At 51.1% G+C, this 18,422-nt stretch overlaps 1 protein-coding gene across 1 annotated transcript in view; it reads right to left on the reverse strand.

Moving 5' to 3' along the window:
* The window catches only part of stoml3b (stomatin (EPB72)-like 3b), a 50,213-nt gene extending 32,375 nt beyond the window's left edge, over window positions 1-17,838 (reverse strand). Inside the window, exon 1 of the mRNA XM_084320728.1 lies at window positions 17,705-17,838. Coding sequence (XP_084176854.1) covers window positions 17,705-17,771 — 67 coding nt within the window. The 5' untranslated portion in view covers window positions 17,772-17,838. The remainder of the gene's footprint in view (window positions 1-17,704) is intronic.
* Between the last annotated feature and the right edge of the window lie 584 nt (window positions 17,839-18,422).

Genomic DNA, 18,422 nt, shown 5'->3' on the forward strand with positions numbered 1-18,422 from the left:
TTCTACAGTGACCAGCATTACCACCGGTTCGTCGTACCGAGCTAGTGCACTTATCCAGGCTGGGCGGCCTAACCTCGTGCCGCCATCCAAGGAGTCCTAGACGAGAACCGTGTGGATATGTACACCGGAGAACCTACACCGACGAATGCAGAGCCTTTTCCGGCTGGATTATATTGCTTTGGTACTGTGGCTTCTGGAGCAGAGAACCGTCTACCCCACTGCTGTGTGGGATCTACCCTGTGAGGAGCACCGTCGAGCCCGCCTCTAGGACCCACAGAGGCTGGCTAGCTTTCATCCATGCTGCCATGCATACCGGAGTATAGCTGTTGCTTTGTCTACGGACCAAGGGATTATTGCACCGTCTCCTGTATCTGGAGTATCTTTATTCCTCGTTGATCCAGACTTTTGCTCCCGACAATTCCTCTCCCCTGCTGGCTTACAACCGGAGGGAACCCCCTTAGTATCTCCAGCTGACTACGAGTGTGCCTTATATAATTCTTATGCTACAGGTGGTATTAATTATACCCATCGTAATATGCTCATGGACTTACGCTCTTGACCTACTTAAGTGTTCTTCGCCATATAAGCGCAACTCATAATTCTCAATATTGTAACTTACTATTGCTGCTCTGCTAATAAATACTTCTAAATATGACTTTCTTTGTTAAGCCGTATTATTGTGTGGGTGTTCACCATATATACCGTGTACTGTATGGCCAGTAATTAAAGTACATAACTAAGTAGTGGTTTAATGATACCATACTCTCAATACAGTCAGGGAATTGTACCCCTCAGTTACAATTGGTCCTTCGAGCCGGAGGAATATCGGTGTAATATCTAAATATAATATTGATATTAACCATGGCCAGCGGTGAACACTCCACAAACGGCTCTCCTAAGCTAGAACGCCCGCAGCGCAGACATCAGCCACCTCCTTACCTAGAGGACTACGCTGCCAGTCTAATACCTAGCTTTATACAGACGTTAAATGCGGGAAAAGCGGATAGTAAAAGCATGTCAAACCCTAACGACCAGGCGACCTTGCCAGTAGAGACCCTAGTGGGTTCTAACGTAACTGACCAAGCTCACGGGGGGGACCAGGAGGGACATGACATGACTATACCCCCCGACAACGTCAAAGGGACGGTCCCCGGAGAGCTCCAGGATAAAGAAAGCGCTCCAGGGACGGAACCCGACCCACTACCAGAAGAGAAGCGCGCCCAGGAGATAGACCTCCTCGGAGCGCGTCAGGAGAACGGATCTCCAACGAGCACTGTCAGAAGCCGATCACCTCCATCAGTGTCTTCCCCCAGCGAGGCGGACAAGATGCTGGCGCAGGCATTCATCGCCACCCTGGCAGCCTCCACTGAACGCGATCGACTCCAAGCACAGACGCTTAGCGAGCGCGAACATTCTTCCATGGAACAAGAGCGCCTCCGGGCGCAACAGCTAAGTGAGCGCGAACACTCTACCATGGAAAGAGAACGCCTGCAGGCTCAACAACTGAGTGAGCGCGAACAATCTGCAGACCAAAGAGAGCGCCTTCACGCGCAACTCCAAGCGCAAGCCCTTAGTGAACGCGAACACTCTGCGACCCAGCGAGAGCGCTTCCAGGCGCAGCAAAGGAACAAATACGCCAACAAATGGAGACCAGACGCCTCCAGACGGAAGAGAATATTGAAAGAGACCGCGCCGATGCCCAGCGCGACGCCGCCAATGCACAGCGCGACGCAGCCCAAGCCCAGCGCGAAGCAGAGCGCGACCTCGCTCACATCAAGCGCGAAGCAGAGCGCGACCGACTACAAGCGCAGATAATGGAGCAATTGATTGCCAGGGCGACACCCCCTCTCTCCGCACGGAGCTCCAGGGCATCGTCAAGACAAGGGTCTAGGGCACCTTCCCCTACCCGACCAAGCGACCCGGAGCCCGGCCAACAGAAAGAGCCTATCCACGTCTCCGAACCCCCTCCCCGACCGGTCCATGCGAGACCCAGCAACCGGGAAGAACCGGCCTATGCCGCCGAGAGACTGAATAGACGACTTCAAGATCTAGAAGACCTAGCAGAGGAAGAGGAAGAGGAAGAGGAGGAAGGTCGAGCCCACCAGCAGCATCGTACTCCACAGGACCAGGAGGTCCAGTACAGCCCAGACTTTACCCCCGAGGCCCTGCGTTACAGACCCCCGACTCAGCTCAGGGGTGAGTTTGACGCACCGCCAGCCCCGAGGAACAGCACCTGGGTACCCGGGCTTTGGTACCCACCAAGTACCGGCCCACGACGACACGTACGGGGAGACTCGCCCAGGAGGCCTCTCCCCCAGCGCTCACCGATGTGCCAGCCATCCATGGCATCGTACCTTGGCACACCGACGTTCCCGGATTTTACACACGAGGACAGAGCACAGTACACGGAACTACGGATGTGCTTAGAGACTATGATGTCCGACGTCCCCGATGAGACGTACAAATATGCTATCCTCCTCAAGCACCTGAAGGTGCCCAGAGCGCATAATATAGCGCTGGCATATTCCAACTCAAGTACCCCATACACCGCGGCTCTAGTAGCCCTCGACCAACGTTATGGACGCATATGGGACTACGTGATACAAGAGATAAGGAATATTGACCGTCTCCCCCCAGCCACAGACAATCGCTCATTGAATGACCTCTCTATCAAGGTACAATCCCTGGTAGGGATGCTGGGGGCACAAAAGGAAAAGGGTAGACACGAACTGTACGCTAACTCTAATGTAGAAAGGATATTAGAGAAGCTTCCTCCCGCCCGACAAGAGCGCTTCAGGCGGCAAAGAGACCACCGTGATCCCAACGGTCCCGAGCCATCCCTCCTAGACCTGGCCGACTTCCTCGCGAGAGAAGTCAGCAGCCTACGACTGGATACGTTCGTGCGGAGTGGACCAAGCCCCAGAGATGGACCTCGGAGATCCAACGATAACCGCAGGCTGGTGACCGTCATGCACCAAGCCGAATCAGTACCGCGGAACAAGAACCACAGCACCCCCTCGACGAAAGAGAAGTGGAAGATTGTATGCCAGTACTGCGAGAAAGAACATTGGCTGTCACAATGTGACACTTTCAAGAAGATGACCGCCGACGAGGTGAGTCAATGGATAAAGTCCAACCGCCGCTGTTACCGCTGTGCGCGCAGCCATATGGCAGCCGAGTGCCGCTTGAAGAAGAGGTGCAGCCGGTGTGACGGCACCCACTTGGACGTCTTGCATGACAGCAACAGGAAGAAACCCGCACCCCCAAGCAGCACCAGAGTAAGCGTCATGTATATTGACCCCGCCAGCAGCGGGAGCTCCCGAGTGCTCTTGAAGGTGGTCCGAGTGACATTAAGCTACGAGGACAAGGTCATGGACACTTATGCCGTCCTTGACGACGGGTCAGAAAAGACTCTCCTCCTCGCATCCGCTGCAGCCCAGCTGGGTCTGCGGGGGAGCGAAGAAACGATGACGATTCGTACTATAAGAAGAGACCTGAAGACAATAAAGGGTGAGAACGTCTCCTTCACTATCGCAGCAAGCGGGCAGCCAGAGAGGCGGTATAGGATCACTAACACTTTCACCAGCCAAGACATAGGCCTGTCGCGGTACACCTACCCCATCTCCAAGCTGATGGAAAAATATGTGCACCTGCGTCAACTACCTATACCGCTCATAGACGGCGCCACCCCGACCCTGCTCATAGGATCCGACCACGCACACCTCATCGTCCCGACGGACCGGGTCCACATTGGGCCCAGAGGCTGTCCAGCAGCAGTCGAGACCCGCCTAGGATGGACACTACAAGGCCCCCTCTCCAGGTCTCCCAACCGACCAGCAGCCACTCGCTGCCTCCACTCCAGAGTGACAGAAGAAGACACCACCCTCTTACAGCACGTCGAGAGGCTATGGACACTAGAGACAATGCCCTTTAAGAACGAAAAGAAACACATTCGTTCCAAGGAAGACATTTATGCCATAGCCCTCCTCGAGCAGGGGACAAAGAGAGTCAAAGTCAATGGAGTGATGAGATACGCAACTCCACTCTTGAGGCGAGAGGGTATGCCCACCTTCCACGCCTCAAAAGAAGCGACGGAGCGATATCTACTGAACACCGAGCGGCGCCTAGCCAGAGACCCCGCTCAAGCCACTGTGTACCGCGCTGAGATTGACAAGCTAATCACAGCGGGACACATAAAGAGAATTGACATTCAAGAGGCCGATCAGACGACCGATTCATGGTACGTGCCCCACCACAAGGTCCACCACAACGGCAAGGATCGTATTGTGTTTAACTGCAGCTACCAGATCGGATTACAAAATCTGAATAAAGAGCTCTTGCCCGGCCCAACACTCGGCCCCTCTCTACTAGGCGTGTTGCTACGTTTCCGCCAGAACAAGGTGGCCATCAGCGGCGACATCAAAGGGATGTTCCTGCAGGTGCGACTAGTGGAAGAGGACAAGCCCCTGCTGCGGTTCTTATGGAGAGAGAGGATCGGGGATGAGCAACCATCCATCTATCAATGGGAAGTCCTCCCTTTCGGAACCACATGCAGCCCATGCTGTGCTACGTTCGCACTGCAAAAACATGTCGCAGAGGACCCAGCAGCTGACGAGGAGGTCCGACAAAGTGTAGAGAAGAGTTTCTATGTGGACAACTGTCTGCAAAGCGTCTCGACGCCAGAAGAGGCCGAGGCCCTCCTACTCAAGCTCCGCGCCTCCCTGATCAAAGGCGGCTTTGATCTCCGGCAGTGGGCCAGCAGCGACCCTCAAGTACTGCGCAGCCTCTCCCCAGAGGACAAGGCAGCAAGCAGCGAGACCTGGATGGCGACCATCCCAGGTGAAGCCCAAGAAATGACATTAGGACTAGTCTGGCGCTTCAAAACAGACTCGCTCCATTATAGACACACACCCCTGACCAAGGAGCAGGGAAGGTCGATTTCGCTACCGACCACCAGACGGAGTGTATACAGAACACTCGCCAGACAATATGACCCGTTGGGATGTATTCTACCTTACACCACCAGGGCAAAGATGATTGTACGAGAGCTGTGGGACAAGGACTAGGGCTGGGACGACCCCATACCCGACCACCTTACTTCCACATGGAGAGAGTGGGAAACAGAACTCAAATCGCTCCCAGGTGTCAACATACGCCGCAGCTACTTCCCACCCACAGTGCGGCTGGAGACGTGTCAGATGGACCTGCACGTCTTCAGCGACGCCTCCGAAGTAGCCTACGGTTCGGTGGCCTACTTGCGGGCCCGAGAGGAGGGAGGAGAAATACATACCGCCTTCATCCTGGCTCGTTCAAGAATAGCCCCCCGCAAGCAACAATCGATCCCGCGTCTAGAGCTCTGCGCAGCCCTAGTAGGAGCGCAACTCGCCACGTTAATCCAACGTGAACTCACCATCCCGGTGCAAAGAACAATCCTGTGGTCAGACTCCATGACCGTACTCACATGGATCCAGTCCGATTCGTGTAGATACAAGGTCTTCGTGGGAGTCAGAATCACAGAGATCCAAGATTTAACAGAATCAGCATGCTGGAGGTACGTGGACACAAAACAGAACCCAGCAGACGTCATCACACGGGGAATGTCCCTGGATGACCTCACACGTCACAATCTCTATAGTGACGGTCCCGAGTTCCTCAAGCTCCCGGAAGAAGAGTGGCCTAACCCCACCCCACGGGAGGCTAGTCAAGAGGAGGCAGAGATGAAGAAATCTATGTTCTGTGGGTTGACGCACACACCAGTCCCCACAGACCCCAACATAGACGACTGCCCCACCCTTGAGAGTGCGCAGTTAAAGACATTCCTGTGGCACCACCCTGAGGTTACCTCCACTACTGACATTAATGCAGCTAATTACGAAGAAGCAGAACTCCTTCTGCTACAGCGAGCCCAAAGAGACTCGTTCCCCGACGAGCTAGACTGCAGGGATCAAAGCCAGTCCCGTCAGACAGCAGACTGCTCCACTTGGCCCCTGAGCGCGACGCCCATAATCTCATCAGAGTGGGTGGTCGTCTGAGAAGGGCCCCGGACTTAACGGATGACGTCAAGTTCCCGATAGTTCTCAACAGCCGACACAGGGTCACAGAGCTCATCATAAAGAAATACGACGAGGACGTGCACCACGCTGGGGCAGAGAGAGTCTTCGCTGAGATCAGACGTCGCTATTGTATACTGCAAGGAAGAGAAGCAGTACGACGCTTCCAGCGGACCTGTCTAGACTGTCGCAAGTGGCGAGCACAGCCCAGTATACCCAGGATGGCTGACCTACCCCCCTGTCGCCTCCGACTCGGCGACAAGCCCTTTCACTCCACCGGTATGGACTGCTTCGGCCCGCTGTATGTGAAGAAAGGAAGAGGGACGGAGAAGAGGTGGGGTATTGTATTCAAATGCATGACCACCCGAGCGATACACATAGAACTCCTTCCAACCATGAGTACGGACTCATTCCTTATGGCCTTCCGGAGATTCACAGCGCGGAAAGGAAAACCGTCTATATTATTGTCTGATCACGGGACAAACTTCAAAGGCGGAGAAAGAGAGCTGAGAGAGAGCTTCCAAGCTATGGGCCCAGAACTTAAGACCCACCTCGCTCCCTCTCAGATTCATTTCCAGTTTAACCCCCCGAACGCCCCTCACCTCGGGGGAACCTGGGAACGAGAAGTACGTTCAATAAAGACAGCCCTGTACGCCGTGCTTGGGGCCCAGACCGTGGCGGAAGAAGTCCTCACGACAGTCCTCACGGAGATCGAGGGAGTATTGAACTCAAAGCCCCTCGGTTACGTCTCAAGTGATGTAGCAGATGTCGACCCAGTCACCCCCAACACTCTCTTGATGGGGCGGCTGGACCCCGCGCTCCCACAGACAGTGTACAGACCTGAGGAAGCGAACGGCCGAAGAATGTGGAGGTACAGTCAAGTATTGGCTGACAAGTTTTGGAACAGTTTCCTCCTCCACTATCTACCGTCTCTACAGACCCGCCAGAAATGGGTAAAAGAAAGAGACAATTTGACGGAGGGCACAGTCGTCATGATTATAGACCAGTCACTACCCCGAGCTATGTGGCCGGCCGGCCGCGTAAGCAAAGTGATCACTGGTGCCGACGGAAAGGTCAGAGCGGCAGAAGTGCTCGTCCAGGGACGGACATACACCCGACCCGTGGCGAGGCTGATAGAGTTGCCAAGGCTACCTGATTCCCTTGATGACGACCATGACCCACTGACTTTGTGAATTGCCCTACTCCTCACAACGGACATTGAGTAGTGGACAAGACGGTTAATCTGTCTCTGCTTATCTAATTAGGTGCGGACTAATTAGGAGGCGGCTGTTACAAAGGGTCAGATTAAACCGAATATATATATTTATTACTTGAGATATATTGTATAATATTTGTATATCGTCTGATATCCCTTGTATATTCTTTGTATATATACACGGAATATCCCTTTACCTAGGTACAGGCCAGACCATAATATTCGTTCTCCTATTGGACAGCGACCCCTAGGCGCCAACGGCCATACCCCCAATGTCGAGTTCAAAGCTACCGCTAAGACATGTCTCAACATGCCCAGGTTTGCGCAGTAATACGAGACAGAACTGAGGTTGGCACTAGATTATTCACCTTACGTATAAATACGTCGCAGGTGGATACAGAAGCACTTAGACCAAAACGTTGAAGCCTTCACCACGATACAACGTGCTGTGAAGTGGGCCCCTTTTGCCCCTAAATAGAGCCTTGAGAACCGCGTGCGAATTGATAGCTAAAGTGTCAGAGTTTAACGCTGTATCGTCGAGTTCGACCTATTCTATTATAAAGTAATAGTCTATTATTATCGTGCGGCTACCGTTCTACAGTGACCAGCATTACCACCGGTTCGTCGTACCGAGCTAGTGCACTTATCCAGGCTGGGCGGCCTAACCTCGTGCCGCCATCCGAGGAGTCCTAGACGAGAACCGTGTGGATATGTACACCGGAGAACCTACACCGACGAATGCAGAGCCTTTTCCGGCTGGATTATATTGCTTTGGTACTGTGGCTGCTGGAGCAGAGAACCGTCTACCCCACTGCTGTGTGGGATCTACCCTGTGAGGAGCACCGTCGAGCCCGCCTCTAGGACCCACAGAGGCTGGCTAGCTTTCATCCATGCTGCCATGCATACCGGAGTATAGCTGTTGCTTTGTCTACGGACCAAGGGATTATTGCACCGTCTCCTGTATCTGGAGTCTCTTTATTCCTCGTTGATCCAGACTTTTGCTCCCGACAATTCCTCTCCCCTGCTGGCTTACAACCGGAGGGAACCCCCTTAGTATCTCCAGCTGACTACGAGTGTGCCTTATATAATTCTTATGCTACAGGTGGTATTAATTATACCCATCGTAATATGCTCATGGACTTACGCTCTTGACCTACTTAAGTGTTCTTCGCCATATAAGCGCAACTCATAATTCTCAATATTGTAACCTACTATTGCTGCTCTGCTAATAAATACTTCTAAATATGACTTTCTTTGTTAAGCCGTATTATTGTGTGGGTGTTCACCATATATACCGTGTACTGTATGGCCAGTAATTAAAGTACATAACTAAGTAGTGGTTTAATGATACCATACTCTCAATACAGTCAGGGAATTGTACCCCTCAGTTACAATATACATTTCGACTGCTTTTGAGAGTTTAATATGGAATGTGAGGAATGTTTCCATGTGCTAGTGCACTTTAGCCTAATTTAGCATAAGTCAAATGGACGTTCCCACGTGCTGTGATATTGTAGCCTACTTTAGCTTAGCATAGCCAAAAGTAGCCTGATTGATTATTCATTCTAAAAGCAATGTAAAGATGATAAAGCAATGAAAGATGGTAAATAGCTTTTATTTTCTGAATGCCTGTTATATAGCCTACTGGCCTCGCGTCTCGCTCTTCGCCATATTGAGATATATCTTTATCTCCAGTACCTACTGTACTTCATTAACGAAAACAATGCAAGCATTCAACCTTCCTTACCCATAACCACCCTCCTCCAACTCGCCACCATTTCCCCCTGCCCCACGTTCTCTCCTCTCCTGCCCCCCCCCACCCCCCTTGGTTTTCCCTTACTCTCCTCCCGACTGTCTCCCCTACCCACTCCCGCATTTGTTATCCGTTACTCGTGGTTCTATGTTTCCTGTGTCTTCTTATTGTCCTCCGTTTCCCTCTGGTTTTGTTTCTTTCTTTTCTTTGTTTTCTTTTTTTGCCTATTGTCAGCGACTTTGGGTCCTTGAAAAGCGCTATACAAAATAAATTAATTATTATTATTATTTAATGCACCCATGCACTTGACCAGGCCCCGCCCCAGTGTCCCCCTATAAGACACCGGACATGGTCATACTCGCCCTTCCTCTTTTTTGTTTCCATCATGGACGCTGCAGTGCACTCCATGAACTAGTTGTTATGAAATGCAGAAGGAAATTGAACAATGTTGGGTTTTGAAATCTTCTCGGCACGTTCTAACAGCGCATCGGGCCTGTCCTGGGGTTTCCTCGTCTTCTGACAGCGGATCGAGGGACGTCGCGCGGCGGCTAGCTGTCGGGCTAGGTCGCGCCCAGGTAGGGCCTGCGCCACCAGGCATCAATGCTGGCGTTAGTGATACTGCTCTTTATCCCATGAGACAACCGAGTTGTGTATTGGCGCAAGGGGCAGGATATCTGGGTAAACGTTGTCGTTTTCCCAGCTATCCTGGAGCGCGCGGCTAATGATAATGCTACGATGCTGGGTTACTGTTCCTTTGATTCCCCGCCGAGGGCTGTCTTTTTAAAAGGTCTTCCCTCCTCTTAACCATTCATGCGGACGGTCAATCTGTGTCTACTGTTGGGAGTTTTGACGGGGGCTTGTTTACCTTTTCATGGGTGGATGGGCTGAGGCCTAGGGCTGGTGTGCTTTTTGTGAATCTATGAATTGTGTGCGGGACTGGTGTTTCTCTGGTCTGCATCCCCTTAACATTGTGTGTATGGGCTAGCCCATTCTGCAGTGTGTTGGTGGAGTTTTAGTTCATTTATTCATTTACTCCTTCATGTGAAGCAGGTGGCATCAGTCCTTTGCCTCTGGCATGTTGGAACGGTGCCCGCCTGGCCGACGCCATGAGGTGAGTCGGCCCGGCAGGTGGCTGGTGGGCTGTTAAGCCTATACCACCGCGGTATGGAATTAGCAACGACTAGTAACTTTGTTCGAATTGCTGTTTTTTCTGTCAAAAATGGTGTCGGGTGGCGGGGCCATGAAGGCCAGCCGGCGTCGAAACATCGCGCGAGGTTTTGCCGTTATTAGCTTTGACCTAGCCGCAAGCTATAACCGCAGGGAGGGCTAGGATGCTGTCAACGCTTGTTTACAGACATCTTGGTTGGATCAGTCTCCCTTTGAGGGGGTGAGGAGTTTTTTCCCTCCTCAGGGCTCCCCTCTCCGCAGAGGGACTTTGGTCTTTCCGCAGGAGCGCGGGCGGTATTTGACCTAGGCCCCACACCACGCAGCCAGAGGTGAGAGCACGGCCTCGCCAGCGGCTGTGGCGAGGCCCTCAACCAGCGGCCATGTTTCCCCCGCCTGAGGTACCCTGGGCACAACGTCAACAGGTGATCGCAAGGCCGACAGCCTTGGCGGCCGAGGGATCGGCTACATTAGATGAGCACGCCCTAAAAAACCGTCGCCGTCTAGCTGTGTGCAGCTTGCTCTCTGGTCACTCCCCCCCCCAACACCAGCGGGATAAGGGCTCTGATTTGTTTCCTTTGGTTGCGGGTCGCGTGTCTTCAATGAAGCGCAAGCGGCCCCACGTTTCGCTTCTCATGGGGACAGGGGCTGACACCCAGTTGATGGCTGAAACTGGGTCTGTCCGTGAGAATGTTGTGCTGTCAAGCGGCTCCCACGCCACACGTTCTGCGTCTGTGTTTGGTTGAGCCTGGTGTTACGTCTGTCAACTACAAAGGTTGTCAGCAGGGGGGCTCGAGACCTCTTGAGGCAAACAGTGCGGGTTCCCCCGACCTCGCCTTCGCCAGGCCGGGTATCACGTTAGTGCCTCCCACTCCCGGAAGACCGGCAGTGGTCTGGCAGGCGCATGTGATTTGGGTGGTAGTAATATCACTGCAGGGCTACGGTGTGTAGGAAGTAGGAACCCACCCTATCGGGCAGTGTGGGGGCCTCACACCTTGCATGTCCAGCTGTAGAACAATTCCTCAGCAGTCCATGCTGGAGGGGTGTTCAGTGGGGGAGCTTTTGTCACCTAGTATGATGTCAGCTTCTCCCGTATCAAACCGGCCCTTTCTGTCGGGGTCCCCCCTTGGGTGTGATTGCCTCGTGGGTAGTGTCAGGGTCCGATGTCCCGACTCCACGGAACGCTCTGCTCGCACGGTTAGCGGGTCCAGGGTTGGCTACGCACAGCGGGCGGGACCGGGCCGCCTATCTACGGTTTCTGGCGGACCAGCGCCAAGTGGCGGCGGGTGCGCTTGGGATTATCATCACATATGGCTACAGCAGTGCCATATGTCGAGGTGGATGGAGAGAATGCTGAGGCGGGGACTTGTGTTTACACAACCCCACCTGTTTTCAGGTTTGGTACAGACCCTATTGTCAGGGTCACCAGCAGTGACAGCTCTGGCCAACGAGATCCAATCTCTGTGGGCGAAGCAAGCCATCGTCGTGGTCCCAAAGGAGGACGCGATGCGTGGCGTTTCCTCCCGGTATTCTCTGGTGTCCGAGAAATCGGGAGGGGGGGTGTCAGACCCATGCTGGACCTGTCCCATGGAAGGTTCAGCATTTTGACCGTCTCCCACCTGTTGAACGCTGTCAGGTGGGGGCCTGGTTCTCCTCCATAGACCTGTAGGATGCATATTCGCATCCCGATCTTCCATCATAGGGCTTACCTACGCTTCCTTTGCAGGGTTTAGCATATGAGTACCAGAGGCTGCCGTTCGGCTATTCTCTGGCTCCCAGCATCTTCACCAAGTGCGTGGAGACCGCACTGGGGCCTCTGCGTCGTCGGGGGTTATGAAGTGTATTCTGCCCTGGACGACGTTCTGGTCCTTGGCGGTCAGGGTAGATCGTCAGGTCTCATACCAGGCAGGTGGTGGAATTCCTCACCTGCCTGGGTTTTGCTGTAGACTGGAAGTAGAGTACTCCTCTTCCCAGTCAACGGGTGGAGTACTTGGGCTTATTCTAAGCTCAAGGTCTATATGGGCATCCCTCTCAGAGCGGCGGCAAGTGGGTGTTCTCGGCACGCTCGGGAGGTTCCGTCCTAGGACGGTTACGGCGCTGTCCGTGATGCGCCTGCTCGGTATGATGGCATCTGCTCATTCCGTGGTCCCTCTTGGCCTCCTCTTCGTGAGGAGGATACAGAAGTGGTTTTCCAGTATGGAAATAGACCCGGTGAGAGGCAAGTGGAAGCGGCTAAGGTTCCCATGTCAGTACTGGGGGACCTCGCCCTCTGGGGAGGGCCTGGGGCCCTCACCAGCGGGGTCCCCATGGGCAGCAGGCTGTCACACGTCACGGTCTTCACCAATGCCTCCCTCACTGGGGGGGGTACGTGTCGGGCCAACGCAGTAGGGGGCAGCTGGCAAGACCATGCTGCCCGGTCTGCGCTACATTCAATGTGTTGGAATTGAAGGCAGTCCTTCTGGTTCTCAAACAGTGTTTTGATCAGGACGGACAACACCACGTCAGCATCGTATATCGACAGACAGGGAGGAGTACGCTCCCCCCGTCTGCACCAGGCGGCGGTCGGCTGGCTATGGGCGTTTCTCCATCTGCGCAGCCTGAGGGTTCTCCACATCCCGGCAGGGTGAATGTGCGTGCAGGTGTGATGTCGCGGGGCGGTCCTCACCCTGACGAGTGGGGATTACGTCCAGACATAGTCGGGCAGGTCTGGGACCGATTCCATGGCCGTCTGGGATTCTGTAGACTTCCCCCCCCCCTTACACCTGATAGCTCAGCTGTTGGGGCGGGTACGTCGGGAGCGCGGGACTTGGTCCTGGTCGTGCCGGGCCGGGGCTCTGCTGTTTGGTCCCCGGCCCTGATTCAGTTCTGTGTGGCCCCGCCATGGCCTGTTCCGTGGTCACCGCGGGCCCTCTCTCAGGCACACGGAACTCTGTTCTGCCTTCCTGTTCTGGGGCAGCCTCTAGGCTTGGCTGCTGTCAGTGTGAATCTGGTGGGGATGCGTCTTGGCTATTCTGTGGTTAACGCTATCCGGCACGCACCCGCTCCGTCCTCTACCGCGGCTTATGCGGGTAGGTGGCGTATTTTCCAAGAGTGGTGTAGAGTGGGGGGCTTGGACCCAGTGTCCTGCCCCCTGGACGCTGTCCTTTCCTTCCTTCAGTCTATTTTGGGTAGACTGTCGGCTTCGACGGTGAGGGTATATGCCGCGGCTATATCCTCTTGTCATGTGGGGTTTGAGGGCGTTACGTTGTTCAGCCACCCTCTTGTGAAGCGTTTCCTGCTTGGCGCTCGGCGTCTTAAGCCGGTGGAACGTTCTCTGTGTCCGAGTTGGGACCTCCAACTGGTCCTCGGCCGGTTGTCTGAGGCCCCGTTTGAGCCTCTTGAGCAGGCGTCTTTGGAACAGCTGTCTTCAAGACTGCATTCCTGCTGGCCATCACCTCTGCTAAGTGCGTGGGTGAGCTGTGTGCTCTCTCTGTGCGGCCTGAGTGCTTGTCTATTCATGTCAATAGCGGTGCGACTCTGAGGCCTGATCCAGTCTTCGTGGCTACACGTTGGCTGGGCTGGCCCCCCCTGGGGGTGTCAGGGCGCACTCCACTCGTGGAGTGGCGGCCTCTGCCGCCTTGTTAGGGGGGGCCTCGGTGGAGGACATCTGTGCTGCGGCCTCCTGGTCCTCCCCGGGTCCCTTCATTAGGTTTTACCTCATGGACATGACTGGGGGTTCTGTCTCCCAGGCGGTTCTGAGGTCTGGGACCTCCCCTGCATCCCGCCCTTCGGTGGGTTAGCAGGGGTGTGTGGGTGTGTGCCACGGGGTGATGTGTCACACGTGGTCCCGCCTGTGCTGTGCGTTTTTAGGGGTCTCTAGTTCCCTCTTTTTTCGCACTTTGGTGGAGTTGACTGCCGCCCCCTCTTCACTAGGAAGGGCGGGTGGACGGGACTCCCCTCCCCCCTGGTGGTAGGGCTTGCGGGTCCTCAGGGGGTACATTTGCCATCTCAATATGGCGAAGAGCGAGACGCGAGGCCAGTAGGCTATATAATGAAGGGTTATGACTATAACCTAGTTATATGAGTACTGGCTGAGCGTCTCGCTCTTAGCGCGCCCTGAGGTCCCTTGGTTGGGTTTTCTATGATGGAAACTTTTTCCCGAGGAAGGGCGAGTATGACCATGTCCGGTGTCTTATAGGGGGACACTGGGGCGGGGCCTGGTCAAGTGCATGGGTGCATTGTTTTCGTTAATGAAGTACAGTAGGTACTGGAGATAAAGATATATCTCAATATGGCGAAGAGCGAGACGCTCAGCCAGTACTCATATAACTAGGTTATAGTCATAACCCTTCGTTATGCAGGCCAGGTTTATTACCACCCCGGAAAGAGTTCCCAGGAGTCCCGACCGACCACCACTCATCACGTGTGCCCACGCGGGACAAGGCAGTGTGCCGGACCGACACAAGATGGCGAGCCAACCCTAAGAACCTCAGATCTAGATCAGGGCTATACCCAGGAGCCTGATCTGTTACCCCCTGTTGCCTCAACAATCTGGTAGGATTGTGAATTGCCTTTCTCATTCCCAGTGAGGAATTGGATAAGGAATTTACAAACTAATTGAACTTGAATCACAAGAACTTCCAAGGACCTTCATATCAGTGGCGTCCTTGCACAAAAAGGCAAGGTATGGCGAGGAGGGGGGGGGGGGGGGTGAAGGGGTGGTTCATAATGTTGACATTCGAATTCTAAATCAACATAAAAAAAAAAAAAAAAAAAAAAAAAAATTACATTTTTATTTGCCAAGGTATGGCGAGTGCCATACCTTGCCATACCAAATGGACGCCCCTGCTTCATATCCTTTTCTATGATACGAACTGATTGAACTTGAACACAAGGACTTCCAAGGGCTTTTGACCCCGTTTCACCTTTTGTATTTTGATATTGTATTTTGTATTTGATTGATGCACATTCTATATATGGGTACTGATATTTCTCCTGTAAAAAGGGAGAGTTAAAGGGTCAATGCACCCAATAAGATACTTGAACTACTGATGTTTCTCCTGTAAGAAGGGAGAGTTAAAGGGTCAATGCACCCAGTAAGATACTTGAACTACTGATATTTCTCCTGTAAAAAGGGAGAGTTAAAGGGTAAATTCACCCAATAAGATACCTGAACCACTGATGTTCTCCTGTAAAGAGGAAGAGTTAAAGGGTCAATGCACCCACTAAGATACTTGAATCTCATTGATAACATATTGATTATAGTTTAATCGCTTTCCTGTAAAGAAAGATAATTTAAAGGGTCATTTCACCTAATAAGATATTTGCATTCCTATAACCTTGAATATTTCCATTGGTACTTTGTTGGTATTACACCTGCAAAGGAAGAGTTTGAAGGGTAATTTCACCTAATAAGGTACTTGCATTCCCTGCACACTTAAAGGTTTAAATTAATAAGTTTAAACACTTACCTACTGAACTGAAATGATAAACTGATATAGAGTTTACTGAAATGATAAACTGATATAGTTTACTGATCTGCAATTGCAGAAGAAAAGATAACGAGTTACTCACGAAAAAGGGATACATCTAATGTCCAACCTTAAACCTAGCTTTTAGCTAGTGATAACCTCAGAGACGTCTGAACCTAACCAAATGTGTTGATCCAATCAACCTATAACATGATATCGAACTAACCCTCCTGAAAGAAGGAGTGGTTAGAGAAATAACCTAAAAAGGGATATTTCACACTACTTCACGTTACTCACTGTATGTATTGCAATTGTCTAGCTAGCGCTGCTGTTGAGAATAAAATACCGGTCACTGTTATAACCTTGTGTCTGGTCTACTATTCCTTTAACTGAGTATATTACTCCTCTCCTCATTCGAATCTAAAACCGGTCCGTGGCAAACAGCTGTTACTGTTAGTGATACAAGTGCTACACATTACTGGTCATGCTGGTTTTTCTAGCAGGGCTACCAAACCAGCCACGGCAATACCACAAAGTTTGCTCTGTTCAGCCATGTCATCATAGTTACACAGGTAATGGTCAACAAAACCGTGGATACACACACACACACACACACACACACACACACACACACACACACACACGCACACACACACAGTGTCACATGTTTTGTCTGCCCTCTCTGTGACATGTGACTTGTGTCTCTATGGCGATGAAGCCACACTCACACTAGCTCCTGCTGCAGCCTGGAATCGTAAGAGGAGGATGGGTCACAGATGTTATTCAGCACTGGGAGACAACGCTACTTCTTACAATGCAATTCGTTTCCTAGTGTTAAAGGGGAACACCACTCAAAACATTCAAATATGTTATTTCCATGGCCTAAGACAGTTCAATCAACAGTTGTGAACATGAGCTACTCTCTCGTAAAGCCAGAAACCAGAGAAGTAAAAATCAAACTTGTGATGTCATCAAGCATAAAGTCTGGAGCTGCTCCATTGACAATGAATGGGAGACAGTATGTTTGTTTTCTTTATTATATCCAAATGAACATTGTTCTATAGTATAGTGTATAGTAGTGTTCTCAGTTCTGAATCAGAAAATAAATCTATGAACTCAGAACATTCTTCTGGGTGCTCTCAGTGTCATCTATAAAATCTCCACACAGAATCGCAATTCAGTGTTTATGGAGCAGCTCCAGACTTTAGGGTTGATGATGACATCACAGGTTTGAGTTTTAGCTCTCTATTTTTTTTATTTGGGAGAGAGTTGCTCATTTCACAAACACAGCATAGTTCCCCTTTAAAGGGGAAGCCATTTCAAATGTTTCTATGGCGACAATGACCGATTCTCTTCTTATATAATTCTAGCCTGCAGCTACCCTTATTTCTCCCCTCCTGCGCAGGTGAGTGATCCTCTATGACACACTTTCAGGTAACATAAGGTTCTGTAACCACAACACTGAACACAATTCACATTTCAGACTTCTCTTCCAAAGTGCACAATATAAGATACGATAAGATAAGATATTCCTTTATTGATCCCCTTGGGGAAATTCAGAATATGGGGTCTACTGGACTACCTGGGCACCGTAAACAATTAATCCACTCCTGATGTGAACTGACCAAATTGGTAATTTGGATTATAGACCTATGTAGTGCAATATTTCACTCTTTCCTATATGACTAACCCTCATAGTCGATTAGTCCATAAATTGGTCGCTTTGGTCTCCGTCGACTAAGACTTTGTTAGTCGATAAGTACATTTGTATGTGGAATTCAATATTTCCTACAGTACATATCCAGTAAATACTATCTCAAATTTGACAGATATGTTGATGAAACCGACTAATCGATTAGTCGAAAATATTACATTATTAAATATATTCTCAAAAAAATTATCAATTTCTTTAGTGGAGGACATTCCTACTTTCCTTCATCTGTTTACTCTTTTTACACTGCAAAATAGAGTTTAGCAGGGAGAGGGAGAGAGAGAGAGAGAGAGAGAGAGAGAGAGAGAGAGAGAGAGAGAGAGAGAGAGAGAAATTAAGGGAGAGGATGTATCTCCTTACATATCAAATCTTGAGAGCTCTGTCCAATCCTCTTCTTCTGGCTTTCCATTTGATCTTCCATTTCCATGTACCGCTAGAAGGCTGCCTTGTCCACTGAGAGGTTAAGTGCTTATGGGAGAAAGATTAGTGAGTGGATGGAGTGTGTGATGACGAGAGAAGGGAGTTTCCAAGGTTTTTATAGGAGGGATCTTAACTGTTATATGGCTGGTAAAAGGTGTGGCTTTTGAGTTAATCATCAACAAACTGAAATGCCTGTGATGGTCATTCTGGGAAAAAGTCTATTAATAATCTGGGCATCGGAATTTCACCTTAAAATAATGCTGATTCATTTCCAACACAATCTCACACATATCCCAAAAATGTACAGTTATGAACATGTTAATTTATTTTGATAGTTATTGAGAGTTCATTAGTTTAATATGTCATCCAGTAGTGTCATCAGAGAACAATGGATCATTGTGTTGAGTTAATAACTAGAGAAGAACTGATTTGCTAACCTAGGAACCAGCCCATAACGGGATGCTGGCTGAAGCCTGTTGTTGCGAAAGAGAAAGATCAGACAGAACACAATAGAAGCCGTGTCACGAGCGCCACTTACTGTGAATGAATCAATGAATCAATGAATCAATGAAAACTTTATTTAACAGATTGCAGAATGGGTACAATACAGTATGGCTCAATACACACAATTGTTAAGGGGATGCAGACCAGAGAAAGA

The sequence above is a fragment of the Notolepis coatsorum genome (assembly GCF_963971535.1).
Source record: "Notolepis coatsorum genome assembly, chromosome: 8".
NCBI classification, from domain to species: domain Eukaryota; kingdom Metazoa; phylum Chordata; class Actinopteri; order Aulopiformes; family Paralepididae; genus Notolepis; species Notolepis coatsorum.